Source organism: Thalia democratica, chromosome 1 (genome assembly GCF_965202585.1).
Source record: "Thalia democratica chromosome 1, ktThaDemo2.hap1.1, whole genome shotgun sequence".
NCBI lineage: Eukaryota > Metazoa > Chordata > Thaliacea > Salpida > Salpidae > Thalia > Thalia democratica.
In genome coordinates, this window is record NC_139165.1 from 43,596,634 (window position 1) to 43,623,716 (window position 27,083).

General features: G+C 26.4%; 1 protein-coding gene across 1 annotated transcript; it reads right to left on the reverse strand.

Moving 5' to 3' along the window:
* Window positions 1-26,637, reverse strand: LOC145832946 (uncharacterized). Its single transcript, XM_082940152.1, has 17 exons — window positions 26,500-26,637; window positions 25,363-25,462; window positions 24,055-24,210; window positions 22,106-22,244; window positions 21,876-22,000; window positions 18,498-18,921; window positions 17,528-17,596; window positions 15,375-15,529; window positions 14,871-14,937; window positions 13,122-13,354; window positions 12,091-12,226; window positions 8,971-9,137; window positions 8,571-8,725; window positions 5,729-5,892; window positions 3,646-3,772; window positions 1,159-1,284; window positions 1-385 (listed from the first exon to the last, which is right to left on the reverse strand). Exons 1-17 carry the CDS (start codon window positions 26,610-26,612, stop codon window positions 253-255), a joined length of 2,589 nt encoding a protein of 862 aa, XP_082796278.1. The 5' UTR covers window positions 26,613-26,637; the 3' UTR covers window positions 1-252.
* Window positions 26,638-27,083: the final 446 nt, after the last annotated feature.

The window sequence follows — 27,083 nt, forward strand, 5'->3', positions numbered from 1 at the left end:
CTGTGCTGTCAAAAAACTACTTTAAATTGGTCTAAATAACTTAATTTTTTTCAAATGCTACGAAGCACAATGATATGTAATTTTGATCCAAAAAAAAAATCAAACAACTAATTTTTTAGTTACAAAAAACAAACTATTCGGAAATAGCATTTGTAATGAACAATCCGGGCAGTGCCAACTCAGAGCAAACAACTTAATAGGAATTAGTACCTTCAAATAAGCGATAAACGGAACTTGTGATAAATCGACGTTTCACTGCTTTAAGTTCAGCTTGTTTTTCATTTCTTTCACGTTCTGATGACACCTTTCTATCTCCTCCTCCTTTTCTCTGATCTCCTGCTCTTTCAGCTTCTCCTGCCTGTCCAGCTTTTCTTTCATTGTTCGACTGTAAAGTGGAAAAATGTACCAATTGTTCGAACTCTTAAATAAACTTATTTACAGACTAAATTAGTTTTAAAACTTATTAAAGCTTTAAGATAAAATCAGTTTTGTAAAAAAAAACATAAAACTGTATCAAATAACAAGAACATTCGTGAGTGCATTTTTTAATTTTGTTAGAACTTTGAAGGTTTCACTAAAAATTTATCTCATCTTCATTTTTAAAGCGATTTACTCAAGTTTTCAGAAATTATTGTTTTCAACATCAGTAACAACTTGAAGGAAGTGGATTTTGAAAAAAAGAAAGTTTAGAAAATTACAATGAAAATTTTTTTAATATTTTTTTGTCCTTTTTTATTTTATCTGTTTCCTAAAAATTGTTCAAAATTTTCTAAAGATTACTTTAAAAAATTTTAAAACAATGGCTCAAAAAATGAAGGAGGAAATATATGCTTAGTGAAATTGTCTATTTTTACCTTTTTAGTTTGCCCTTCCTACAAAGGACCTATGGACTTCCTTTCTTTGATCGCTTATACCTCAAAAACTAACTTAAGTTTTCTTAAAAACAGTAAAAAACAGCTAGTAGCTTAGTTTTGTTCATAAAACAGACTAACTTTCAAAAATAAAATATTAAATCCCCCCTATAACTATTGAGGTTCTTTTACATAACACCTGCTAGTATAAACATATTTTTGAAACAATACAAATTCAAAAGTTTATAAACATTTTTACAATTTTTACTATTTTAAGATCTTTATTAGATGAAAACAATTTACTAACAAGTTGCAACGTAGCATGAGGTGATCATCTTCATTTTTCTTCTTAATTTTTGCGTGAACATCTGATATTTTGTCGACAATTTCACTAGCCTTCAACAGATTACCCGACAAATTGTCACCAACCGAACTGTAATTGAACAACTTTAGTTGGTATGTTACTAAGACTATTTCATTGTTTGTTATTTTTCCTATCTCTTCGATTTTTTAACTATTTTTTTCCATGTCTTTATAACTACAAAAGCTGTCTCAGTTTTCAAAGTTGTTTCAGGTATTAGCAAGTACAAATGTATTAAAACTTTTTGAGATTAACTTGGTGTATATATATTTTTTTTTGCATTATTTAGCTATCACTATTTTTGCATATTAATTTTTATATTAAGTATTGAAACTTACAATTGTTAACATATAAGTTATTCTATTTATCCCTTTTTCACAGTTTAATTTAAGTAATAGTTTTACCAGTTAGCATACAACATAAGTTACAACTATTAAACAAAATTTTAATGTTTACTTACTTTTGTACAAAAAACATAAAACTGCATCTATGATCGATGTGCTGTAAATTATGTATAAGTTATTTTTTTTTTTTTTTATTACAGCCAAAATACATCCTTTTTAAAATATGGAACTGTTTTGTACTAATTATTTCAGTCTGTTTTTCGTTACTTGCTAAATTATGAAACTCTACAAATTGAGAAAAACACTTCTGCATACAGATATGTTCAATTTTAAAGTAAACGATTATTTTTTGAAACTGTGAGCTTCTTTTGACTAACACCAACTTCACCAATTATGTCAAACATTGTAATTATTTTGACCTTTTATAATATGATTTAAACATAAAATACTTTAAAACGAAGATACATAGTAAAAAGATAACTATTATGTGTACAGTTTCACTTAAAACTGAACATATATAACATAAAACTTAAAATTGTAAAACAATAAGTACTTGAGACTAGTGTATTGTGTTCTTTTTAGATAAAACTGCACAGCTGAAAGTCATTGCTTTTACGTTTTTCGTAAAAGAAAATATGATAGTAACCGTTTGAAATTGTAACTTATATTGAAAGCTGTAAACTATTACTCGAAACATATTATAAAAACATATCAATAAAATAAATTACTTGTTGAAAAGTTCCATTTTCATGGTTGCCAAAAATCAAGCTGAGAAAAATTTCCTGGCTTTTTACCAAAGTTTTCCTGACTTTTCTAAATCAAACTCTTTGTTTGAACTTATTCTAAAATACATAATCTAACACTTGAAACTATATAAAGCTTTCAATCTAATTTGAATACAGGTTAAAACGACAGTTTTTTGCTGAATTCAATCATCTAACTTCCATTACATCACTTGAATCATCTGTGTATGATTGATGTATTTGCAATAAACATCTCTATCAGCAAATTATTTTAGCATTTCCTAGCATAAATGTATCTAAATAAACGAAACGACATATAAGGAACTTTTACAATTAAAACCTTAAATTAATAACGAACTTTTACAATTAAAACCTTAAAACAATAAAGAAACTAATCAAACTATATTTTTTTAAATATATGTACTAAAATTTATAAACTATATGTCTGTTGTATAAAGTATTTCCTTTTGTCATTTGGTATAAAATTTGTAACAAATAAATATACTCTTATTTATTTTAAAAACTTAAGTTATTCTACAAATAATACAAATAATAAGTAAACTTAATTTTGGCATATACCTCTCTTATAACTTATTTTATAAATTTAAACAACTTTGAAAAATTATAAAGAGGTAAAGTATACACATCAGTTTGTTACATAAAATTCTAAACTAACTGCCTAATAATAAAGAACTCAATTGTTTACTTAAAAAAATCACTTTGATTCTGAAATTAAGCTAGATAAACTTTTGTATATTTATATCACAGTTTCACTATGGATGTGTCCTTGCCACAGATCATTAATTCTTAAAAGCTTACAAAATCTGCTTGTTCAAGTAGGGCACTTGTTCAATATGTTAATAGAAAAATTTTGCAGTTTTATAGACGATATTTTACTAATTTATATCAGGTGAAGGCATTGGAATTATTTTCTGACTTTAAAGGATTCTCAATTAATTTTTACCATTTTAAGGCTTTGAAAAATAAGGAATTTTGTAAATTTAAACTGACAAAGTCTGACTTTTTTTTTAATCAAAATTCTTGACTTTTTTTCAAAACCCCCCACTTTTCCTGACTTTTCTTGACTTTTGTCTTTTTTTTTTTTTCCTTACTTTTCCTGACCATGTGGCAATCCTGAATTTTAAAATTTAGTAAATATCTATTATACAAAAACAATAAGTTATTTAAGAACAACAAAAGGAATAGAAAGTAGCGTATATACTAAGAGTACAATACATTTACTTAGCATTAAATTAAAATACAGCTCTGTTCTTCAAGCTCAAAAACATACAAAAGTCTTGAATTTAAATAAATTCGAACTAGATATCAACCATATTCAAACGAACTTCTGATTGTTGTTGTTGGAATCAGAGTTAACATTTTCAGCGGTGGAAACTTGTTCGGTGTTCGACTCGTTCATTGAATTGTCAGTTCCAGAATCATTGAGGAAATTCAAACTTCTCCTGGTTTGCTCTGTTTAGAAGGTAATAAAGTTTCAATTATCTTACTGTAAAAAATCTATAAATGACATATGAGCAGCAAATAATATGCAGTCTTTCTAACGTTTTAAATATTAATGTTATTGACTATTTCAAATCTTTATCATTTAATTTTAAACACTTTAAAATATAATAATTTTTTAAAACACTATTATTACCAATATTATAAAATTCATAACGAAACAGCGTAGAAAATATATTTTTATTAAAGAATCAATATTCGGGTAAATCTTATGTATAATAACGTTACTCATTATTTCATTACTTTGTTTAATATAAATAAATAATAAAGAATACTTTAACTTTTTTAGCAGCTGTTTTTTATGCTTTTTTAGTGGAAAATATTTGATATGCAAACTTTTATACAAACTCTTATTTGGTACATTTTTACATGAATAAAATAAATAACTGAGTTCATTACAGAGTTGCCACTCATTAAGGTAAAAAAAAATCCAGCCTGGTTTACCAAAAATCCAGCCTGAGTTACATCAAGCTAGTCTGAGTTGGTCTAACGAAAAATTTAAAAAACTTTAATAACATTTGCCAAAACTGAAAAAATAATTAACTAATAGTACAAAAAAACAAATTGAGTTTTTAACACACAACTACAAAAAAAATCTAAAGATATTAAAACTATCCTGAATTTTAAGAAAAATAGTCCAAACTAGCCTGATTTTTTCAAAAGTTTTAAACTAGCATGAGTGTATAGCAAACCTTTGTCTATAACAAAACAATCGTAAGTTTCCATATATTCAATATCTGCAACCAAAACTTGTTTCAGTTAAGAAGATTCGTTAAACAGATATAAAACATTTAATCAAAACAAATTATCATATAATAAAGAAGTAAATTAAAAACTAGTTGGTTATCCATAAAAAGAACGATAGAACCGTAGTTAAGACTGACAAAACCAACTTAATAAAAAACGTAAAAGACGACTAAATGTTAATTTTTTGAGGTGTAACAAAGATCTAAAAAACCGACCACCGTGTTATTTAAAATAAAAAGTTATAGCATAGTAGAATATTTATTACATAACGAAAATACAAACTTTCTAAATAACTATTCGGACATAAAAACAACTAAAAATCATATTTGAAAGATTACATTAATATAAAACTACATTAAAAAATACAAGTTTAAACATAAATACTTACATTCACAAAGTAAGAATATTAACTACAGCTGAAAAGCTAAAAGGAATTCTTAAACATTCTGATAAAAGTTGACAATTTTTTATTTCTTATTGCAACTTTTGCAACTTAAATAGAAAATATTACGAGCCAACACAATACCTTTTCTTAACACAAAAGCTTATTTAAAAAAGATGCATTCTGCTAATTAATTTTTACATGTTACTACCAAATGATATCAATTTATGAAAAAAATCAGGTAAACTATTGCATTATTTACCATCAGCTTTTTATTTTAAACATATACTATAAAGTTTATTTCTTTTATAAAACGTTATTTTGAATATATTATATTTTTTATAATACTATAGTGTAGATAAGTTGAAGTATTTTTAGTTTGAAACATTTTACGTGAATTAAATAAAGTTAAGTTTTATGATAACAATTATTTTCTAAATTTCCTATCATTTTGTTTTTTAGTAAACTGTAGTGCTTATAAACGATCACACCAATGCAATTTTATTTTTAGGTTAAAATAAACTTATTTCTTGTACTCGAAACACCATGAATTAAAGTAAAACATACAGTTTAATACAATTTACAATTCTACCTACTTCGCATTAGTTAAGTTTTTAAATAGTGTAGTTTTCTTGTTTGCTTTTTTGTCTCTACCTAATGTGTATTTTTGTTAAAGTGGCACACTAGGTAATGGCCCAGGTTTTGACGCCTAAGTCTATCGTAAGACAATAAACTTACAAAAAAATTACTATTATAAACTATTTAATAAATTTACCAACCAGTTCTGTTGTTGATGAGGTTCTTGTGAAGAACTTCGAGCTTGCTGAGGACACCTTGCGACCGTTCGAACATTTTCTCGTCGCCAGCCGAATGTTCGCCAATCAATCGCGTCAACTCGCTGCTCTTATCAGCCAGCTTCAGCGAAAGCTCCTCATTCTGCTTGCTGTGATGATCATTTTGATTAGTTATTACAGTTGCATTTGATACGTTTAAAAATAAAAGTCTTGTACTTTAAGTAGAGGTGTTTGAAATTTTGTATAGATTTTTACAATACAGTTTTTTTACAGAGGTAAGAATAACACTTATCCTTATTTAAAGAAAAATAATTTAAATAAATTAGAACTTATTTTGATTATTATTTTCTTTTAAACTTTATTTAAGGGATCTGTTTCAAGCTATAAGCGCAGCTTGCATCAAACAGAAATTTAGCTATTGAACACATAACCTGTTATGAAATTAAACACCTTATAAATACCAAACTTTTATAAGTTTTATAGCGACATACAACTCCACAGAAGTCTATAACAAAATTAAACATCTGTAGGACTGAAATTAAAATAAGATTAAATATATCAAATATAATACATGTAAACTGAAATACTATCTTTCACAAAAATCAAATTCTCACAGTGGACTAAATACGCGCTGAAAACTTATAGCTTTAACTAGTTAATAACTTTTTTAATTTTTTAGCATACATGTTATTTTTGAATTAATAAAATAGTTTCTTAATTTAAAATACAAGTATATCAAACCCTTTTTTTTATTATTATTGCATTGTATGTAACAGCTTGTAGATGCTTAGTAGTTGTGAGTATAAAGTAGCTAACATTTAAAATATAAAGTTTTAAATTTTGATTTATTGAAAACTTGACTAAAAAAAAAGTATCATAGGGCATTTTTACCAACTTATTAAAATTTTTAATTTGGATATCTGTAATTTTTAATTACCGAATTTAAGTCATTAGCTAACATTCAATTCATAAATTAACGCTTCTACTACTTCATAGGTTTTTATTCGCATAATGAGTATATAGTCACCAATGATTTCACAATCTCTGGAGGTTTATTAACCAATGAGTAGTAATATTGCAAAAATACTTTTCTTGTACTTTTTCTATTAAAAATAAAAAATGAATGTATATTTTAACTTAATTTGTTAGAAAAAGGTTTGCCCTGCTTTTTTTTTTAATTTTTCCAGGTTTTTAAAAGGTACACATTTTCGAATTCTTTTAAATTTAAAATCAAGTTTAAGGTAAGAAACTGTGTTAAATAGTATAAAAACATGAAAAAGATACTGTAAAGCTGCTTTAAATATGTTTTTAATAAAAAAAAAATTTTGATGATGACCAAAATTTTTTATTCATGTGATAGATTTTTTGAGTCAAATCAAAATTTCACAACTGAACATGTAAAAATTGTTAAAATTCCAGGTTTTTCCAGGTCTCCAGGTAAAGTGGCAACCCTGTAGATGTGAAATAAAAAGTTTTTCATAAGTATTAAAAAAAATCAATTAATGTAATGTTAAAGTTTTTTATAAATAATTTTTTAGTAGTGTTTATCCAAATTCACTGTTAGCCATACTTCATTTGAGCAAAAACTCTTTAAATGAACTTGCCTCAAATGAAATAACCTCAGTTGTAAATGAAAAATTTAATTTTGATTTTTGAAGTTATAAGATCATAACATTCACTGCTTTCTGATAAATAGTTTTAAAAAAACTTTTTTTTTTGAAATAAAATGGCAAAAATAGACTATTTCACAAAAAATCTATCTTCTCCTACATTTTTTGAGATAACTACCTCAAATTTTTAGGAAATGTTCCTTGATATATTTAGAAAATTCTGTCGGAACAGAATTTAAAAAAATAAAAATTTTATATAAAAAATAAACATAAAAAACAGTTTTTTTTTAGTTTTTTTGTTATTATTTTTAAGCAGTTTAAACAAACTTAAGCAGTTTAGTTAGTATTTAAGTTAACTACTTTTTATAACTGCTACCTTATCTAGTATTTGTTGATTTTGATTACTGCTATTTTAAATTAAGGCCACATGGGGGGTAAAAACACTTATTTTTCCAAAAATTAACTTTGGCTTTTATATGAAAGATTCAAGTACAAACTACAAGCTAGTTTTTATAGAATTCAATAATATCATTTAACTTTTGAGATACTTTATTTTTTGTAAAAAGTTTCCGATACAAACGTATGGACCGCAAATTTTTCGGGGTCAATTTTCTCGGAAATTTTTAAAATCACTAAAAATCTATCTCCTCCTTTATTTTTCAAGCAATCTTATTCAAATTTTCAGAAAATTTTTCTTATATTTAAAGGAAAAAATGTTTCTTTATAAATTTTAAAATTTAAATAATAAAAATTTTATGAAAACAATTATTAAAAAAAGTCTTTTTTTTTTTCAAAAAAAAGTTTTAATTGAAGTTTTTTAAATTCCAAAGTAACATTTTTTTGTAATTGTATAAAGATTAGACTGTAAAAGTTTGAAGATTGCTTAAAAAATGTAGGAGGAAATACATTTTAAATAAAATAGTCTTTTTCCGCTGTTTTAGTTTTCCCTTCCCATAGGAAACCTATATGCGGCTCGACTTTGCTGGTCATATCTCAAAAAATAATTTGAACTTTTTAAAACGATAAAAAGCATTTTGAAGCTTAGAATAAACTCTTTAAAATAAGATCAACTTGTAAAAAACATGGCTTACCCCCCTCCCTATGGCCTTAACTTTCTTATTTCAGAGCAGAACGCTAAGTAATTTAGCACACACACACACAAACAACAACATAAAGGCAAAAAACAGTACATTTTAGACTTCACACCAATAACTCACCTCATTTCATCGATGGTTGATTTTTGCTGCCTGTTGTCGTTCAGCTGCAGCTGCAACTCGCTGTTCAGCCGATCAACTTCCATCTGCTTGGACTGCTGCAGCGAACTGTGAGCTTCCACCATCGATTTCATATTTTCCATCTCCTTCTCTTGGAACTGTTCGTTCGCTGACTATTAAATACAACAACAAAAAAAGGAAACATATAATTTCAGTTTTTTTTCAAGTTTTTTTACCATAAATTGGCTGTTTTTTTAATTATTTGTAAGGTTTTTTTTTGTATTCAAGTTACTTATGTCTGTGTTTCAAAATTTAAGCTTTGAAAACATTAAAGCATTTATGTTAGTTTTCAATATGCGGAACTTTCACAGTTCAGATCTGTTAATGCAAAAGTTCCACAAACCTGCTTGTCCACAATTTCCTCGTTCCGTTCAAACTCCACCTGGGCGTTGAGGTTGTCGAGCTCGTTGGCCAGCTTCAAGTTGGTTTCCTTCTCGTCGCGCAACTGAATGCAAACCTGCTCCCTGTCCGCCGTCAGCTCGTCTATGCTGCTCTGCGCCGCTACCATTTCTGCTCAGAATAACAAGTTTCATTATTAGTTTGATAAACAAATCAATAGTTGTAACTTTTGAATGAGTGATATTACTACTCTGATATACAAAGTCAATGTTTAAGCTGGTTAATTTTTTTATATATATACTACATAGCATAGATGACAATATGGCACTAAGCTTGAAGACGAACTTTCTATAAATTATATATACAGTGCTTCCTCGCTAATCCGGCCAAGTTGGGCAAGATTTTTTTGAAAATACGGCCGGATTTGCCTTTGGCCGGATAAGAACAAAATATCGTTTTTTTTACAAATTATCTACCTTAATTATATTATGAATGTATATAACCAAATTATTGGACAATTATTGGCCAGTTATTGGACAACCCTTTTCACGTTCCTGACGAAACCAAATGTAAAGGGCGCTGTCTAGCTTATCAAAGACGCCTCCCTCTACTTTTTTTGCCGTTTTAGCAGCTCCAATTAGTCCCAGCTCCTCCTTTTCGGCTTTAAACTTTTTGAACTTTTCTTCGCCTCTCAAAATGTCATTTAAAGTTGACTTACCAATGTTAAACTGGCTCATTATAACAGCTTTAGGCACATTATTGTTTGCCATTTCACAAACTTTTAACTTGTTTTAAATTGTTAGTTGAACGCGTTTTCGTTTCTTTGCTGTCTTATCCATTTTTTAACCAGATATGTTGATTGTAGTATATTAAAGTGTAACTTGCTTAGCAAAGACAGGAAAATTGCAAATGAATAATAAACAAGTTTGTTACAACTGAGCGGGAAAAGTATGAAAAAAAACTTAAGATTATACAAATGATACTCTATTATGACGTAACAATATATTGATTGCATACTTATAAAACGTAAATTGAATAGTTTTTCGGAGTAAAATGAAATTAAACGCTAAAACCCTAATGTAAATAAGTCGACTTCTCGACTAAAACCGGCCGAATTAGCGAGGAACCGGATTAGCGAGGAAGCACTGTATATGACAAATGCTAAAATTTAGCTCATTTCTGTACGACGTCATGAGTAATATTATTACGAACAAACAAGTCAATGTGCAAGCAAGGTATTTTTTATGGGTATGCTACATAGCATTGGTCCCCACGAGGTGCACCCATGCAAACTATTGTGCGCGAGAGTTTTAGGGTGCACAGATTTTTTTTCATTCAAGCTTAGTGTGCACATATTCCAGTTACCGTGAAGACCACTGCTACATAGCATTGTTACCATGATGGCTCCAAGCATGAAGCCAAACTTGTTATGAATTTAACGTACTGTTAACTTACGGCAATTCTGGAAAATATTATTTTTATCTTTTTATTCAAGCGCGTTAGAACTTAACTTCTGCAGTATTTCTAGTTTTTTAATTTTTGAGAACAAGAGTTTTCCAATAGAGAATTTTAATCTATATATTATGTAATTTTAACTTCTTGTTTGAAAAAAGTTTACAAGTTTACACGAGTTTTAATCACTTAAATGCAAAAACAAGTTATTTGAATTTACTTTATTGAGTGTAAGGTACTATTGTTACGGAAGTGATCTTTTATTTAATAAATATTTTTTTAAACACACAGTCCTTAATACTTTTTAAGGTTTTGAAAAGTTATATGATTGATAAGTCAAAATTGTACTATCAAAAACTAAAATTTATCAGTAGAGTTTAGCTTGATTTTATTCAAACAAGCTACTAACTAATTAAATTTTTGATGCACAGAAAATGTTTTACATTGAGAACAAAATTTTGGAAATTTATTATTTTGCATAAGTGTAGAAACTCATTTGACTTGAAAAAATCAGATTTAACTCAGCGTTTAAACAATTGTATTATTGATCTGTACAGACGTCAGCGTTGTTATAAGAAACAAATAAATCAATAAAAAGTGATCACTTGTAAAATTACCTTTCTTTAACTCATTATGTCAATTAAGTTCAATAATTACTTTAATTAGTTTTGATATATTTAGCTTAGAACAATAATATATACGGTTTTGTAATTAGTATTACCAAATCTCTTAAAATATTAAGTTTAAAAGTTAAAAAACTAGTCGTTTTAATCAACTTAATAATGTTCAAAAAAATGTTGAGCTTTTTAAAATTGTAATCTTAGTTCACAGTTATTTAAGCACACTTATGACTACTATCATTAATAATAAATGCTCTAAAAATTTTATACTACAGACCAGGGGCGTAGCGTGGGGAGGGACACTGGCGCATGCGTGCCACCCAAAAAAAGAAAGAAATAAAAAAAAGAATGTAATATATTTATCCTTTATTTTTTATGCTTAACTTGCCTTTTTTCAACTATGTTTATCTAGTACTCGAAAAGTTGAACGAAATTTTGAATACCAATTAGTGACAAGTTAAGGAAATTACTCAATATACTGATTCGATGCGCAAGCGAAAATGCGCACTGATGTTGATGAAAACTCCATAAGGAAACATTTTATAACTTCATAAGAATTAAGACTCCAAAAGCACGCAATTAATGTAGTGCACCGCAAGAGCACCTTATGACAGATTTTTCTACAAAAAGTTTACAAAAATACGTCACGCTTAAAGGAAAATTAAATAATTTTACAAGTTATTTTTCTATTGTACAATAAATGTTTAGACTACTGCTAGTTTTCTGATCTTTATTTTTGTTAACATAAAAAAAAACCGTGTCGGCCTATGAGAAATAAACTTTGTTTGTAATTTTTGTTTCAAACAAATACAATCAGATAAATGAAATTTAAAAAGTATACTTTTAACCTAAAAACTTTAAAGTAACAAACAGTTACTTCAAACTTTTTTTACTTAATGAATTTATTTTAATTATATTACTTATAAAAAGATCTTTTTATAGCTAATTACAAAAGTTTTAATTTAGGGGATTTTTTGAGAAAAAAGTTTGCGCACCCCTGACCAAAATACCACGCTACGCCACTGCTACAGACTAAGTAACAAATAATTAACCGTTGGTAAGCTCTTGAACTTTGAACTTCAAATTTTCGTTGTCCTTTTTCAGGTCGTGATATTCTGCGGAGATGTGGTCGAACTCGAGCATTTTTTCCTTGTACTGCTCATTTGTGTTTCGTAGAATGAGCAGTTCCTATAATAAATATTTCAATTACAAAGTGTTAGTGCAATACAATATCTTAAGTTTACAATGAAACATTTTTGAAGTATTTTTAGTTTTTAAACTTAAAAAATCTTTAGTTTAGAATTTTATTAGTCTTAAATTTTTTCAAAAGTTTTAGAAATAACACTATCTTGAAACAACTAGTACAGTTGTAATTTCAAATTTTTTTGAAACAAAATTATCTTGAAACATCAAATAATTAAATTACTGATACAAACACCACCAATTTATACTGTAAAAATACAACAAACAAATTTGTTTACTAATGTGCAAGAATACTCGACAGCTTCTAACTGTATAAACAAGTCATTCAAATTAACTCTAATTATTATATTACTACCTCAGTGAAAATATTTAATTTTATAATGTTAGTTTTATTAAAAAAATAATAATGACTGCTACTTTTCAGGACAAACAAAAGCCACTGTGAAGTTATCAAACACAGTTTTAACCACAAGAGTTAAAAAAAATAATTATGACTACTAGTTCTCATAACAAAAAAGCTCGTATAGTGTTTTTAATTGTGCAGCCATTTAATTAATTAAATATAACAGCCATAAATCATCCGACGCACCAATTTAAAAAACTCAAACCTCATTTTTCAACTTAAATCAAAGACTAAACAAAAACAGTTTTTAATCATCCTCCACACAAATTACTAACTATTATTTTACAACCTTGGTGAAATGTTTAAGTTTGTAATATCAACTTTATTCAAAAAAAAAAAACAATTATGACTGTTAACTTTCAGGACAAACAAAAACAGTTTTCAATCACTCAAGTTCAAAAATCCAATTATGACAATCAGTTCTCAGAACAAACAAAAACTCATATCGTTGTTGTCCTGCACACAAAACAACCGAACCTCGTTTTCCAGCTGCTCCTTCTCGCCCAGGCCCTCCTCCCTCCTCTTCAGCTCCTCGCTCCTCGCCCGCAGCACCTCCGTCTTCTCCGCGATCAGCTTCGCCACCCTGTCCACGTTGGCCTGGTGGCGGGGCAGGTGGTCGGACAGCTTCTTGTAAGTGTCCAGCCTCCCCTGGTACACCTTGCACTCGTCGACGACCCGCAAGTAGTGCTCCTTGTACGGGTCTTTTTGCGCTGTTGAACGAAACGTTCATTTAGTGAAATTTGTCGCTTTTAAAGCTTTGGTAAAGATAAAGCTAGATATTTTCAAAACTAGAAAATAAGGAAGATTAAACAAGTTTTGGATAATTATTACAGATTTAAAAATTATAGTAGAGCCCTATACGATCTACGTGTGTGGTAACAAGTATGTAGATTGGGGTGCATCTGTTGCTCCTCAAAAATGAAGATTTTCGTAACATCTTTGTTTGTAACGAGCAATTTTCGATTTTGGTAACTTTTTTACTAGAACATTATAATTTACTAAAACATAATTTTCGTTGGTTTCGCCTCTAAGTTTATTCTAGTACGAAATAGTATTGTATCGGATGATTGTAACATGTGTTAAAACTAAAATTAGCCTTATACGACTTATTTTGCTTCTTAGTAACTAGATTTTTTCAATCTCAGACATTTTAGTTTATTGTTGTTTATTAATTAAGTTCAATATCTATTTTCTCAACTAATTTACAATCTACAACTTGTATTTTTTGTTAACTACAGGTAATTTTTAATTTTGGCTATTTTTTTTTGTTACTAGCTTTATATTAAGTTGAACATTCGCACTCCTGTATCATAGCCAATTTACAGTTTAGCTACCAAAACTTTAAAAAAAAAGTTTGTTTGTTAAAACAAGCATCCCTTAATTTCAGTCATTAGTTATTTTATTTATTATTCAAAATAAGTTAAGTTGGATATCTTCTTTCTCAACTAAATTACAGACTGGATACCCAAATTTAAATATTCTTGTTTTTAATTTCTTTACTTCTACTAAACATTGAATCTGCTAATTGATATTTATATTTTATATTTTTGTTTCTACCTTCTATTGATCAACCAAGCTTAATGAAGTTAATTTAACTTCAATATGTAACAAGTATTGCGTTTTCTTTATATTCTTCCGTTTTGTTTTTTTTTTTTTTTGCTATGATTATTTAAAAATCAGAACAGTAAGAGTTATAAGTTCTAAGAAACATATACTTTAATTTTTTCCTACTATCTTATTCAAATGTGTAGACATGATAAGTTTTACTTAATAAAAAACAAATTAAACTAGATAAAACATCCGCAAAAACAAATCTAAAAATTTTTACAAACACTAAAATTATAATCAAAACTATGGCAAAAAAAGCATTGTTACCTAATCCTGTATGTATTGTATTTATGCTTGAATTACTTCAAATAGCAGAACTATACTTGCTTTAAAAATGGATGAAAAATTTACATTTTTGATGATGGTTATGATTAGCATGGTGCTTAAGTGAAGTTCAAGTTTGTACTGATTGATTTTTTAGTCTACACAGCTTAATAAAAGTTGCATTAAGGGTAGGTGAATAATTAATAAATTGAAAAATAATTATTTAATTTTTTTTTAATCTGTTAAATTTTAATTGTAACTTCCTTAACTCTAATATACTTACAACTACAAACTGCTATGAGATTATTTTTAATTCTTTTTAGTATTTCTAAAGTTAATATTTTATAATTGAACCTGCGCTTAGTTGTGCTTTTAAGCTCTCTACTTCTTCTTTTAGACTTTTGTTTTCTTCGATTAATCCCTGTTTAAAAAATTAATTGTTACAATAATGCTTTCAACTAAAACAAAAGGAAGAACACAAAGTGTTTCAAATAAACATAGCTTTAAACAAGAATAAATTTTATTTTTTTAATTGAAATCAGCATTTACAAAATTAATTGCATAGAACTTAGCCTCTAACTATAATTTTGCTTTTAATCATTAACTATCATTAATAAAAACTCTTACAACATTATAAATTTTAAACATAATTATTAATTATAATGTTGTATGAGTTTTTATTGATGATTATTAATAACGCCTAATTATTTAATTTATATAACAATTTTAGATTGTTCTACCAAAGCAAGAACTACAACTTTAATAAATGTTAACAAAACACTGAAGAAGTTCACCTTAAACATTACTCAAAAATTAAATTATGTATAAAATTAAAATCTTAGTAAAACTTGAACAAACTTCATCAACTTTAGCTGATTCGACGGAAGAATCTTGTTGAAACTTGACAGACTTGCCTGTTGTTGGAGTGGGAATTTTGCTGAGTTGAAGAGACATGTTTTCGAAGCCGATACTCATAAACTTTTGCATTTCTTCAAGCTTGCTTATAATGTCACCTAATTTTTAATTAATCAAAACATGTATTTACTTTTTGGCATTTAAGTGATTTGTAATAACTAAGATGAAAATGTTTAAGTTATTGTTAAGATTTTTTATTGGTTGCCTACAAAAATTTTCTTAGCACGTTTTTTTATAATACTTCAAAATACCTTTTAATTTTAAGATTTTAAATTGTAACCAACTATATAAATAATGTTTTAAAATAATTTAAGAAAATAATGATGAAACAAAATAATTTAAGAGAATATAACTTTTACTAGCAATATGTTTAATCATTAATAACCAAAATATTTTTTTTTAGTTTACTGGTTCAAACCTTTATTTTTTTAATGTGTTCTTGCAACTTTTTTTAAACATTTACTAACAATTCAACTTTTTTAATTGTTACAACTTAATAGTGTTCATATATAGACAGTGTAAAAGATAATTATTTGATTGTTTTATGTAATTTTTTCATGGAATTTTCAATTTGTCGAGTTTTAAAAAATTTTGTGTTCACAAACGTGACTATTTTTTAAATAATTAGCAATGCTAGTTAAACTAAAAATATTTTCGATAACTAGTTTTTTTTTTTGGAAAACAAAATTTGTATTCTCCACAAACAAAATTTTTATACGTTATCTAAAACTATATATAACAAAGACGTTAGTTAATAAATTAAGCAGTTAACTTAAAAACTCAAGTTTTAGCTACCATTAATAATTCAGTCTTTGTTTCTTAAACTTAATATATAAAATTTTTTATTAATTCTAAACAGACATTTGACAGGTTTAGTATTAGTTTTAGACTTTTTTTACTTTTGAATAAATAAATATCAAGTGTAATAAAAACCTATCTGAAAAATTATCAAAAATTTAAACAACAGCATTTTCAAATGTTTATTAAATTAATAAACATTAACTAATTTAAGCTGTATTTTTTATTCAGAAGTTTTATACTCATTGTTTAAATATCTCAGTTTCTGTCAAACTATTTAATTTGTTTTTATGACCTTTTTAAGTGATGTGCTGAACTAAAATACCAATAATAAACCAATCGATTAATTGTTATACTAAATTATTCTCAAATTATTAATGTTTTTACTAAAAAATAGTGTAAAGCAATAACTTCTATCAACACTACTTAAGTTATTAGTAGACTTAAGTTTTATAAACAAAAACTCAGAACACTTAAAATTGTATCAATCAATACCAGAGTTTTGTAACTACAAATAGATTCAAAATGGCATTTTATTTCCTATTTTCACATTTTAGTATGGTTCTAATATATTTAAGTTTAAAGGTTGATAATTTCTACTAAGTGTATTATAGCGGTCTAAATAAAGTTTTATTTATTTTTATTTTATCACTTTAACTATTTCACACAAAACAAATTAAAACTAATGATAATTAATTTTATTTTATTAACAAAACTCGGTCATCTTTAAACGAAGTTAAAGTTTTTAGTGAAAGTAAATAAGATATATTTTTACTGGTTGTTATGATCTTAATAACTTACAATACAACTAAATTAAAACTTATAAAAAATAAATCAAAACTGGTTTAACTAAATCTGTAAGCATAATGTGCCAACCAACTTAAAAGAAGCTCGAAAAAGTTGCAAATGTTTCTAAAAAGAACTAAACATCCGAGTATCATGCAGAGAGTAATTAAATATTTAAGTGAACATACTTTACTTTAGTGGATAAAAGCAAACTTTTTCAATTTCGCATAGTTTATTGTTTAAACTTTAATGTTGAGTGAAAACAAAATAAAGTTAAAAAAATAAATAAAATGGAAAACTAAAATTAACATATTTCATAAACATTTTTGAACTAAAAAATAAATTAAACGACTGTTAATGACGACTTTATCGTGAGCTTTTTGTGATTGTTTTACAGAAAACTAAAATGCATGAATCTAATGAGAAAAAAAGGTGATTTCAATCAGATATGAATCAAGCGCATGCATATTGTGGTCGAGTGGGGATTGTGACGTAACAATCGAATCAATTACCTGCATCTTGCTTGGTACTTTCCTGCTGCAGTTTGGGAGGTGATAATTTCACTCCTTCTTTGGCGACATCTATTAAAATTAACAAATTCAACACTTAAAATAGTTTTGTAGTTAAAAAAATAAAATTCCTAAACTAGCACCAGAAAATAAATTCTTTTATCAAGTTTTACTTTTTATCGCGCAGTTTAAGAAACAGTTTTGTATTTTTAACAAAACAATGTATTATTTTTACCATCTATACAACTAAATATTAATAAATTTATTTAGTTTTACTTCTTATTTAACACATTTCTACACTACATGCTAAATAGACTTTATTTTGGCAAAAATGCTTTGTAACCAATATTTTTTATGTCTGCTACATATGCCATAAATCAATACTTTTGTTTAAGTGAATATAATTTAACTTTAGTTTTGTTTAACTAAAAACAAAAAATACTATGCATGCACTATCATTATTGACTATAACTATCTTGTAAATAGTTTCCAAATTCATTTAAATATAATATTTATAAATATCGCAAGGTCTTTAAGCAATATAAAAAACAAAGTTCAAGAACTAAACAATGATTAAAGTAGTATATTCTAGTAAACTTAAAATAAAAACTAATAAAGCTAGAAACTTTATATACAGATATTTTAAAATGTATTTTAAATATTAAATAAGACCTTACACAATTGAAACAAGGTAAATTAACACTATTCATACTCTGGATCTAATAAAAAGTCTTAACTAAAGTAAGTCAAGGTAATGAAGTGTTTTTTAAAAAACTATGTTCAGCTTTTTTTTCTCTAAATAAACGTTTAGTAAAATAAATTATTTAAAATATACAACAATAACAGTTTTAAATACAAAAGATAACTAAGTATATTCAGTATAATAAATTTTAAAAAAAATACAACTTAGCTGCCAGTAGCCAAAGTATTAACAATATTTTTTAATTATTAAAAAATCAGCTTAAAACCAAACCTGCGCTCTTGGCATCCCCTTCGGACCCAACAACCGCGTCGCCTTCCTTCTTCGTTTTCTTTTTGGGGGAAAGCCCTGCTTGGTTGTTGTCGCCCCCTTCGGTGATTTCGTCCCCCATCGAGCGCCTGCTGTGGTTGGCCGATTCTTTCTGCGGCTCGAACAAATCTTTCTGGCTGGCGCCGCTCACCTGGCTGCATTCGTTGGCCCCGACGTGAAACTGCAGCTTCTTCTTGCTGGCCTTGTCCGCCGGCGACTGTGACGTCATACTGCGGATGGCGCGACCGTGCAGAAAGTTGTTCGAGGAGGGGGTTACCGGCTTCTTACGGTTGCTAGTAGTTACCAGGGGCGACTGCTTGATGGAGGAGTTGAGCTTCTTGGTGGCGGACCCCAGCGGTCTGACGTTCTCCTTCACGGGACTTTCAATCTGAAAAAATTATTTAATTAAATCTCTTTTTTGATTATTGAAAAAAAAGCAACATTTAGTGTTTCAACGCGGTAAAACTGGATATCAAAATTAAACATTTAAGAAAAGAAAAGAGTTAAGAGAATTTATCAACCATAAAAAAGTTCTCACACAAGTTTGTTTGTAGTGCTAACAGACTTTACGGTTTATTTGCCAGCCTTTCCATTGCTAAAGAGCTTTTTAATTTAAGCAAACACCTTTATAAACAACTTAAGGAAAAATATTCATTGTGTCTTTAATTTTTGTAATTTTCATGGCAGTTTTTTTTTTGTTTTTAAAATACTAAATAGAGCTCCAGAAAGATATAATTTACAATCAGTTTAATATGAAAAAACAACAAAGTATCGCTATGGATAATGGTTATATACTAGATTTACAACTTTAAAAAAATCAATTTCCTGCGCTCAAAAGTTAAATAAAATTCATCAATTTGTTTTGAGTGTAACGGTTTTCATGAAGTAATTCATTAAATTAGTTTACATATATTAAAGTAAGCGAATTGTCTTCATAAATAAACATAATAAAATATCATTTTAATGCTTTTTTATATTTTTCAAACACTAATGTTACCTTAAAACACCAATCAAAATCTTTATTGCTGTAACAATCAACAACAAAAATGAAGATCTAATAAAAAAAAATTTAATTTAACAATTATATATGTTATTATACTATGTCACAAAATTTAGTTTCCTAATGAAAAACTTTAAAACATAACAAATAGTTCTACTAACAAACTTTGACTGAAACGAACTTTTCTTAATTTTATGCTTCCATCACATACTAAAAATCAAAAAAATGACAATTTTTCGCAATGTCAAACAACTAATGCCCCTGTGTGTGCGCGGAGCAAGTTACAAGCATCACGAATGAATGCACGGCATTATGTATATAAAAATTCCCTTATTTGCATTCGCTTTCTTCTCATGGTAAATATTGAGACGCGCAACTGGCCTGATAAACCGATAACTTGCTATTTTCGCTCGATTTTGCAGTGAGGCAGTTGAAATTGACCATAAACACTACTATGAATGTGACACAAACTTGATTATTGATATAATACATTATTATCTGCATTAATGCTTGGTGCGGAAATCATTAGTGTTTATCTCGTATGAGTTTTACTAGCTTGCAAAAAGAAGTTTAACTTTATAAAAACTTTAATCAAACAATTTAAGACTGCAAACTTATCAGAATAGACAATGACGAATTTTTAAAACAAGTAGAGTTTAATACTGTTTAGTAAAACTTAGTGTACAAACTTCTTAATGTTACTTATAAAAAATAATTTGAAACGAAGTACAGTGAACATTTGTAAAGCTTAAAACTGAACTTTTTATTGGAAATTTTATAACACATATAATTCGAGTTTTTATATAGGTTTACTTACAAAAAAAAATCTTTTATTTACTAAATGATGTTTAAGTATGTGTCATTTATTTAACTAAAAAAAATTTTTAATTATAGAAAAAAAATTGCAATCTGAAAACTTGTAGCTTTTTTTACAGAAAAATTTAAGTAAACTTAATAAGTTAAAGATTTTAAAAATAACTGTAAGTAGTGTTGTGATTTTTAGTAAATAGACGTCTAAATTAAAAAGTCGTAGATAAGTTATATTTTTTTTTAATTATATTAATAACAAAATTACTAAAACTACAGTATTAAATATAAACTTTTTTACGCAGCATTGTATTGCTACATTTACCTTTAAATAATTAGAAATATATAATTTGAATATTATTTAATTGACAATGGAATAATAAACTTTGTTGTAGAAGAGAATAACTTTTCAAACTCAGTTCACAATTTAACAATAAACATAATATCATTACGTAGCAAAATAACCAGAACTAGCTCCCTTTTTCATGATACTAAAATGAAAACAATGATAAAGTATGTATACATAAACAAGGTTGAACAAAATTTTTTTAGATGATTTTTAGCTCAAAACTAAATAAACAAAAATACTTTTATTTTACATTTAATGTTAAACAATAACTGAAGTATTTTACTTTCTAAATCAGTACTAACAAACAGCTACTAGAGCTATCATCAGAGTAAAAATCATCTAACAAAATCTTGTTCGACGTTGTTTATGTATACATACTTTATCATTATTTTCATTTTAGTATCATGAAAAAGGAGCTAGTTCTGGTTATTTTGCTACGTAATGATATTACAGGTGTAACAAGGTATAGTTCTTAAGATATATGTTCTGCTTAAAAAAAAGTTATAAGTTTTTACTAAGATTGATTAACACCAGTATTAAATAAAATTCAAAAAGGCTTAGACATTACATTATTATTTGATGACAAAAAGCTTATTACTAAGTAAAATTTACATCACTTATTTTTAGACAAAATATGAGCACAACAAAAACAAATTAAAACTTGTAGTTAACATTGGCATGCATTACTCTTTAAATAAAAAAATACTTTCTAACCAGGGTTTTTTTCCACTATAAATAAGTTTTAAGACTAGACTTAGCTTTTTTTAGTAATTGCAACTTTACTTGAACAACTTCATTTTAACTTAATTTTTAGATTTTTATTTATAAGTCTAAAACACTTACTAATTCAATGAGTTTCCTTCTATGTAGTTATTTTCAACTAAATCTAGTTTTTCGTACCTTGTAAATACAGAGTGCTGCGTTCATTACTTAATCATTTATTATTTTTAATTAATAATCACCAATAAAAAAATTAAAATTCCTTAGCCTAAACACAGCATTTGGTCTATTGATCAGCATTGATATAAATTTAACTATATTGTTATATTATTAAGTAAAATAATATATTTTTAGCTAATAAATTTAAATTTATACAAAATATCTTATCTTCTATTCTAAACTCCAACCTTTTTAGACCAGGTACAATTTTTTTTAAGTTTACAAAAACCAGATTTAATTAACTTACCTTGAAAAATCCGCCATTGAAAGTCTCTTTCATGTTACCATCTTTTTTCAGGGCAATTTTTGCTGCTTGCAATCTTTTTCGAGCTTCTATCCTCTTTTGCTTCACCATTTCACTTATTGCCGACGCTGTGGGCATTTAGCTCAAAATAAATTACAAGAATTAATTAATTTTTAATTCAAGCTTAAGTAAAAATGTTTAACTTTCACTAGAACTATTAACAAAACACGAACGTTTGGAATCGACTTTTTTGACTTTCTTTGCTGCTTTGGGCTTTCTTGGCTTCTGCTTCGGAGCTTCAACCTTCTCTTCAGCCCAGTTTCGTTCCTTTCTCTTCTGCAAATCCACGAACTTTTGCTCGACGTCTTCGACCTAAGCGTGATTAGTCCAAGTTACTTGTTAAACATCTATGCAAAGTTTAAAGTTAAAAAACTGACTTGTGCGCAAATAATACTATATTTCTTGAACAATTTATTGAGATGGATTTATTGACTATACTATAGTCAATAAATATAGCCACTATAGTATAGTTTTTTTTCATAAGATTGTTACCTAATATCTTTTTAAGGTCTAATAAAAAAAATTATTCTAAAAACATAATCATTATAACTTAACGCTCTCAATGATGTAAACTATATCTCCTTTGAGGTAAATTGTTTAACAAATGTAGTAGATAATTTTTTAGTAGTTTTTTGATATTCCAATAAAATTGGTCTTTTTTCTTTTTTCGTATTGTAAACTTTTTTTAAAACTGACGGAATATATATTAATATACTAACTAATTCTTGCAACAATAAATACATAATCTAAATTAATTTGTGAAAATAAAAATTGAAATAAAAATTAAGACGTGTAATATCAATTTGTACGTTTTATATTGCAAATGATATATTAAAAATCAAAAAATCTTCATACAAAAGAGACTGAATATAATTTCTTGAATTTTTATACACTACAACTTGAAAAATAAGGAATTTTTCTTAAGCTTAAAATTTTTTTTTTATTTCTTAATCCTATGTTTTTTTAACCCTCAAGTTTAAACTAATTATATGAAACCAATGCTGTCTATGTTGTATTATACATAACTAAAAGTACAATAAGTTTTAGATTTTTAATGATGATGATTTAATAAAACTTAAAAAATAGAAAAGGATTATAAAATTGATTAAGTTTAAAAATACTGTTAATTAACGCTTAAAATTTGAAGTTTTATTAAAATTTGAATTTATCAGCTGATGAGCGATTTTATAAAACTTGATATCAACTAATCTTAAAAAAACTATGTTGTACACTATTTTTGAAATTATTTAAATTTTGAACTCTAATTTTTTATCATAAATTCAAAATCTTATTAACTAGTATACTTTACTATATTTTTTTTTAAAACAATCATTTATGTAATAAATATTTAGTCCAACACTAGGCAAAAAAGTCAAATCAAGGAAGATTCAAGTGTTTTATAGGAGTTTATCAATTTCATAAAGAGAAATCAAGTGTACTAATTTTGAAAAAAAAAATACAAAAACCAAGAAAAATCAATGAAAATCAGGAAGAAAGCGGAAACTTTTTTTTAGTAAAAATTATCTCACAGTATACACTTTAAATTTTCAAACAAGTGTGCGTTTTTAAAAAAGTGTTGGGCCGCCCTAAGGCCTTAATAATTCTTTACTAATATTACACTTTTAACATTGTTTACAGAAATTTTTTCCTAAGCTTTTAAGGACTTATAAGGGTTAATATGGCCTACTTGTAAACTGTTAATTTAAGATAATAAGTAGGTAATGCACCATTTATTCTGGCCTAAAATTAGGTTATATTGTTCCTTTTTAAGAAATCCTGTTTTATAGGCGCATGAACTATAATTTTGTAAGAACGTTTATATTGTTCCATATTTTTTATGAGTTTAATTTACTTAAGGCGTTTTAGTGCACTGTATCTTAATAAAGTAATAATATAGAAAAATATAGATAGTAGTATAAATTACACACTTTGAATGACTGAGATCTATATAAATCTATATTATCTAGAACAAAACTTTTAAAATATAATTTTTTTAATATCATATTCACTTAGTTTCAGACCGCAAAAACTAATGCATTTACTTAATTACTTACTCTATCATGTAAGCATAAAACTTGTTGAAGTAAACTTGTAACTTTATTCAAAAATAAATTTTCCAAACTTGGAAGTAGATCATGTCCCAGAATCCTTGCAGGTCTGAAGAGTTGATGACTTTTTCGCTGGTGCCAAACTCGTGACTGTGGATCAGCGATTCAAACTGCTTGCCTCGTTCCCTCATGACCAGGTTCGCTTGACCCACCACTGTCCTAATGCTTCCCTGTTTTTTATTTCAACTTTAAAGACAATTCTTTCACGTTTAATAATCATTAACTTATAAATAATGTTGCTTTAGTTTAAGAAAATAGATATAGTTCAATTTTTTATATGTTTTTTTTTTTGAAGAAACAAATAAAAGTCTCTACTTTGTAAAGGAAGAACAAATATACTAGTTTTTTAAGTCTATTTGGAAAACTAAGTTTTGCTAAAAGAGCTCGTAAATGCTTATAATGAACTAAAAATGATGAAAAAGATACAATTGAAAGTTATGTAAATTGGGTTGTTTTAAGCAACATGTTTAAATATTGAGAAAAAACAAAACTATACAATACAATTCAAATTATTATAATCTAAAGGTGAAAGTTAATTAGCTATTTTAGTGAAAACTAATAAAACATTTTATTTTTAAAACAAGTGATATAATTAAGGAGTTTTAGCCTTAATCCTTGTTAAATATAATAAATTAAAATCAAAAAAATCTACTTAAAACTTAATGTCATTGTGTTGCTTTGCAAATTGAAAAACATCATTAAATTTTTAGCAGTTTAAAACTTTAGTTTATTTCTAGCTGAATAGTTTAACTAGTTTCACTCTTAAAACATTCTATTTATATTGAAATACTTAAACCTTAGGTATGCATGTTTAACAAGAATTAATTAATCTTAGACTTTTAAAGCACCTAAATACTATGTATAACTTATTGAAACTTAAATCAAAAGATACAACAAAATATTTATTTTTGATTTTTATAGTTTAAACACTCGGACTAAATGATCACAAATTAAGATATAGTTGGCTGGCTAAACAATTTTGCATATATCTAGACAAACAAATTCTGAAAACTTAATAAATAACTCATAAAGTTGTTTTTTTTTATATACTTTTGCAAAACCTTTGAATATTATTGTTGTTTAGCCATTACCTTGACTTAAAAAACATAAGACCAGTTTAGCTTTGCAAATGTTTATTCGCTTAAAATAATCTAAAGCACAATAAAATTAAGGTAAAGCTTTTGGTGGGACAAAGAAAAGAAAGTGTTTTAGCTTTCAAGCTAGTATGATGAACATAGATCAAAATACTTTTTGCTTACTAAAATACATTAAATTATGATTAAAACTATGCAAAAGTTTTAAAATATAAAGACAAAAAGAACCTTAACATTTTCATCAATGTTTTCATCATTTTCTTCTAGAAACTTGTTCCAAACCTCACATTTTGCTGACAACTGTGTTCTGGTGTCTTTCAGCAAATTTCTAAAGGAATATATAATTTAGAATAAAAACTGTTTTAATACTGAAAACATCAATTGACCTAGTTTTTCTTTTGGTTTTCAATAGTAATTATTATTTAAAAAAAACTTAAAATTTGTGATCAAATTATGTTAAGTTACAATTACAAAATAATATATATAAATGTATTTTATATTAGCTACTTTTTTAATTGACTAACCAAATTAACTTAGTTTAATAGGTCATAATGTTGTAGAATTTGTTTCAATAAACTTGTATTTATCTTGCATTAATAATTGATGCATTAAGCAGCAAAACAATTGTAAGCAAATTCAAAGATAGTTGTTTTTTTTTTTGAGAACAAAATTCTATCAAATAATTTCTAATATAAGTTCGTTTATTAAATTTTTGTGAAAAATTTAACAATTATAAAGTTAATTCTTATAAACTATTTTAAACTGTAGTTAAGTGTTTTGTGTATAATGTTAAACAAATAAGACACTTAATATTATTTATCAGATGTGAAATCAAATTATATTAATAATTTGACTATCATCAGTTAAAACTCATGGAAATATGCTTATGTTTCCAAAAAAAATGAAAGCAGTCTAAACTCAACATTTTATTCAAAAAATTTGCTGTCATGATATACAGTGTTGACAATTGTTTTTGGCAAATTTTATCCAGGTTTTCAAATTTTCTTCCAGGTTTTTAAAATCACAGGGTTTAGGGTATAGGTTTTGCTTAAAATTAAGTTTAAGGTAAAAAACTGTGTTAAATAGTATAATGACATTGAAAAGATACCTTAAAGGTTTTTTAAATATATTTTTTTTAAAAATGTTTGATGATGATAAAGAAATTTTATCTTTACGATAAATTTTTTGTGTCAAATTAAAATTTTACTACTTAATATTATGTTTTTCAAGATTTTTTTTAGCCTAAATTGTCAAAACAGGTTTTTCTAGGTTTTTTGGCAACCTTGAATATAGGAAATGGTTTTAAGCTCTTACATTAATTACCTTATTAACTATTTTTCAATTCATATAAAATTAAGAACTAACCTAAAATAATCAGCACTTTTTTCACATTCCAACATCAATACTTTTGGTTTAGTTGGATTATTTTGTTCTATGTTTCTATCAGTTTCTGATAATGGTTTTTGTACGTCCGACATAGTAGATTTATAATTTAATTATCAGACCTTTATAATATATTAAAACTTTATAATTAAACTTATATTCAAAATTTGTTATGATGTTTATAACTTTTATGACATTATTGGCATAAATTATATGATGAACTAATGTATGAATAAAATAAATAAGTTTGAAAACTATAAGATAAATTTAATAACATAAAATTAACATACATAACAAGTATATAGCAAGTTTTTGTGACAGTTTACGTAATTTTATACTTTTATTCATAAACTTACAGTAGAACAGAACATAAAATTAAGAATAGTTTTTCACAAAAAAACAAAAAATGTTAAAATAAACAAAGTAAACAATAAGCGCAACTAATAAGTATTAAAATAAATCTAAAATGTCTTCTGAAAAACAACTTTCACAGGGCAGCATTTACACTATCAATTTTTTTGCAATAAGAAGTTTAAAGTAAACTTAATAAAAACACTAAACCATAA

Excerpts from the sequence above, each read along its gene's own strand:
- LOC145832946 (XM_082940152.1), bottom strand. The coding sequence starts at position 26,612 with ATGTCGGACGTACAAAAACCATTATCAGAAACTGATAGAAACATAGAA. Across the intron at positions 12,227-13,121 it reads AGGAGCAGCTGGAAAACGAG|GAACTGCTCATTCTACGAAA; the intron begins GTTCGGTTGTTT and ends TATTTATTATAG. Across the intron at positions 8,726-8,970 it reads AGGAAATTGTGGACAAGCAG|TTCCAAGAGAAGGAGATGGA; the intron begins GTTTGTGGAACT and ends GCGAACGAACAG.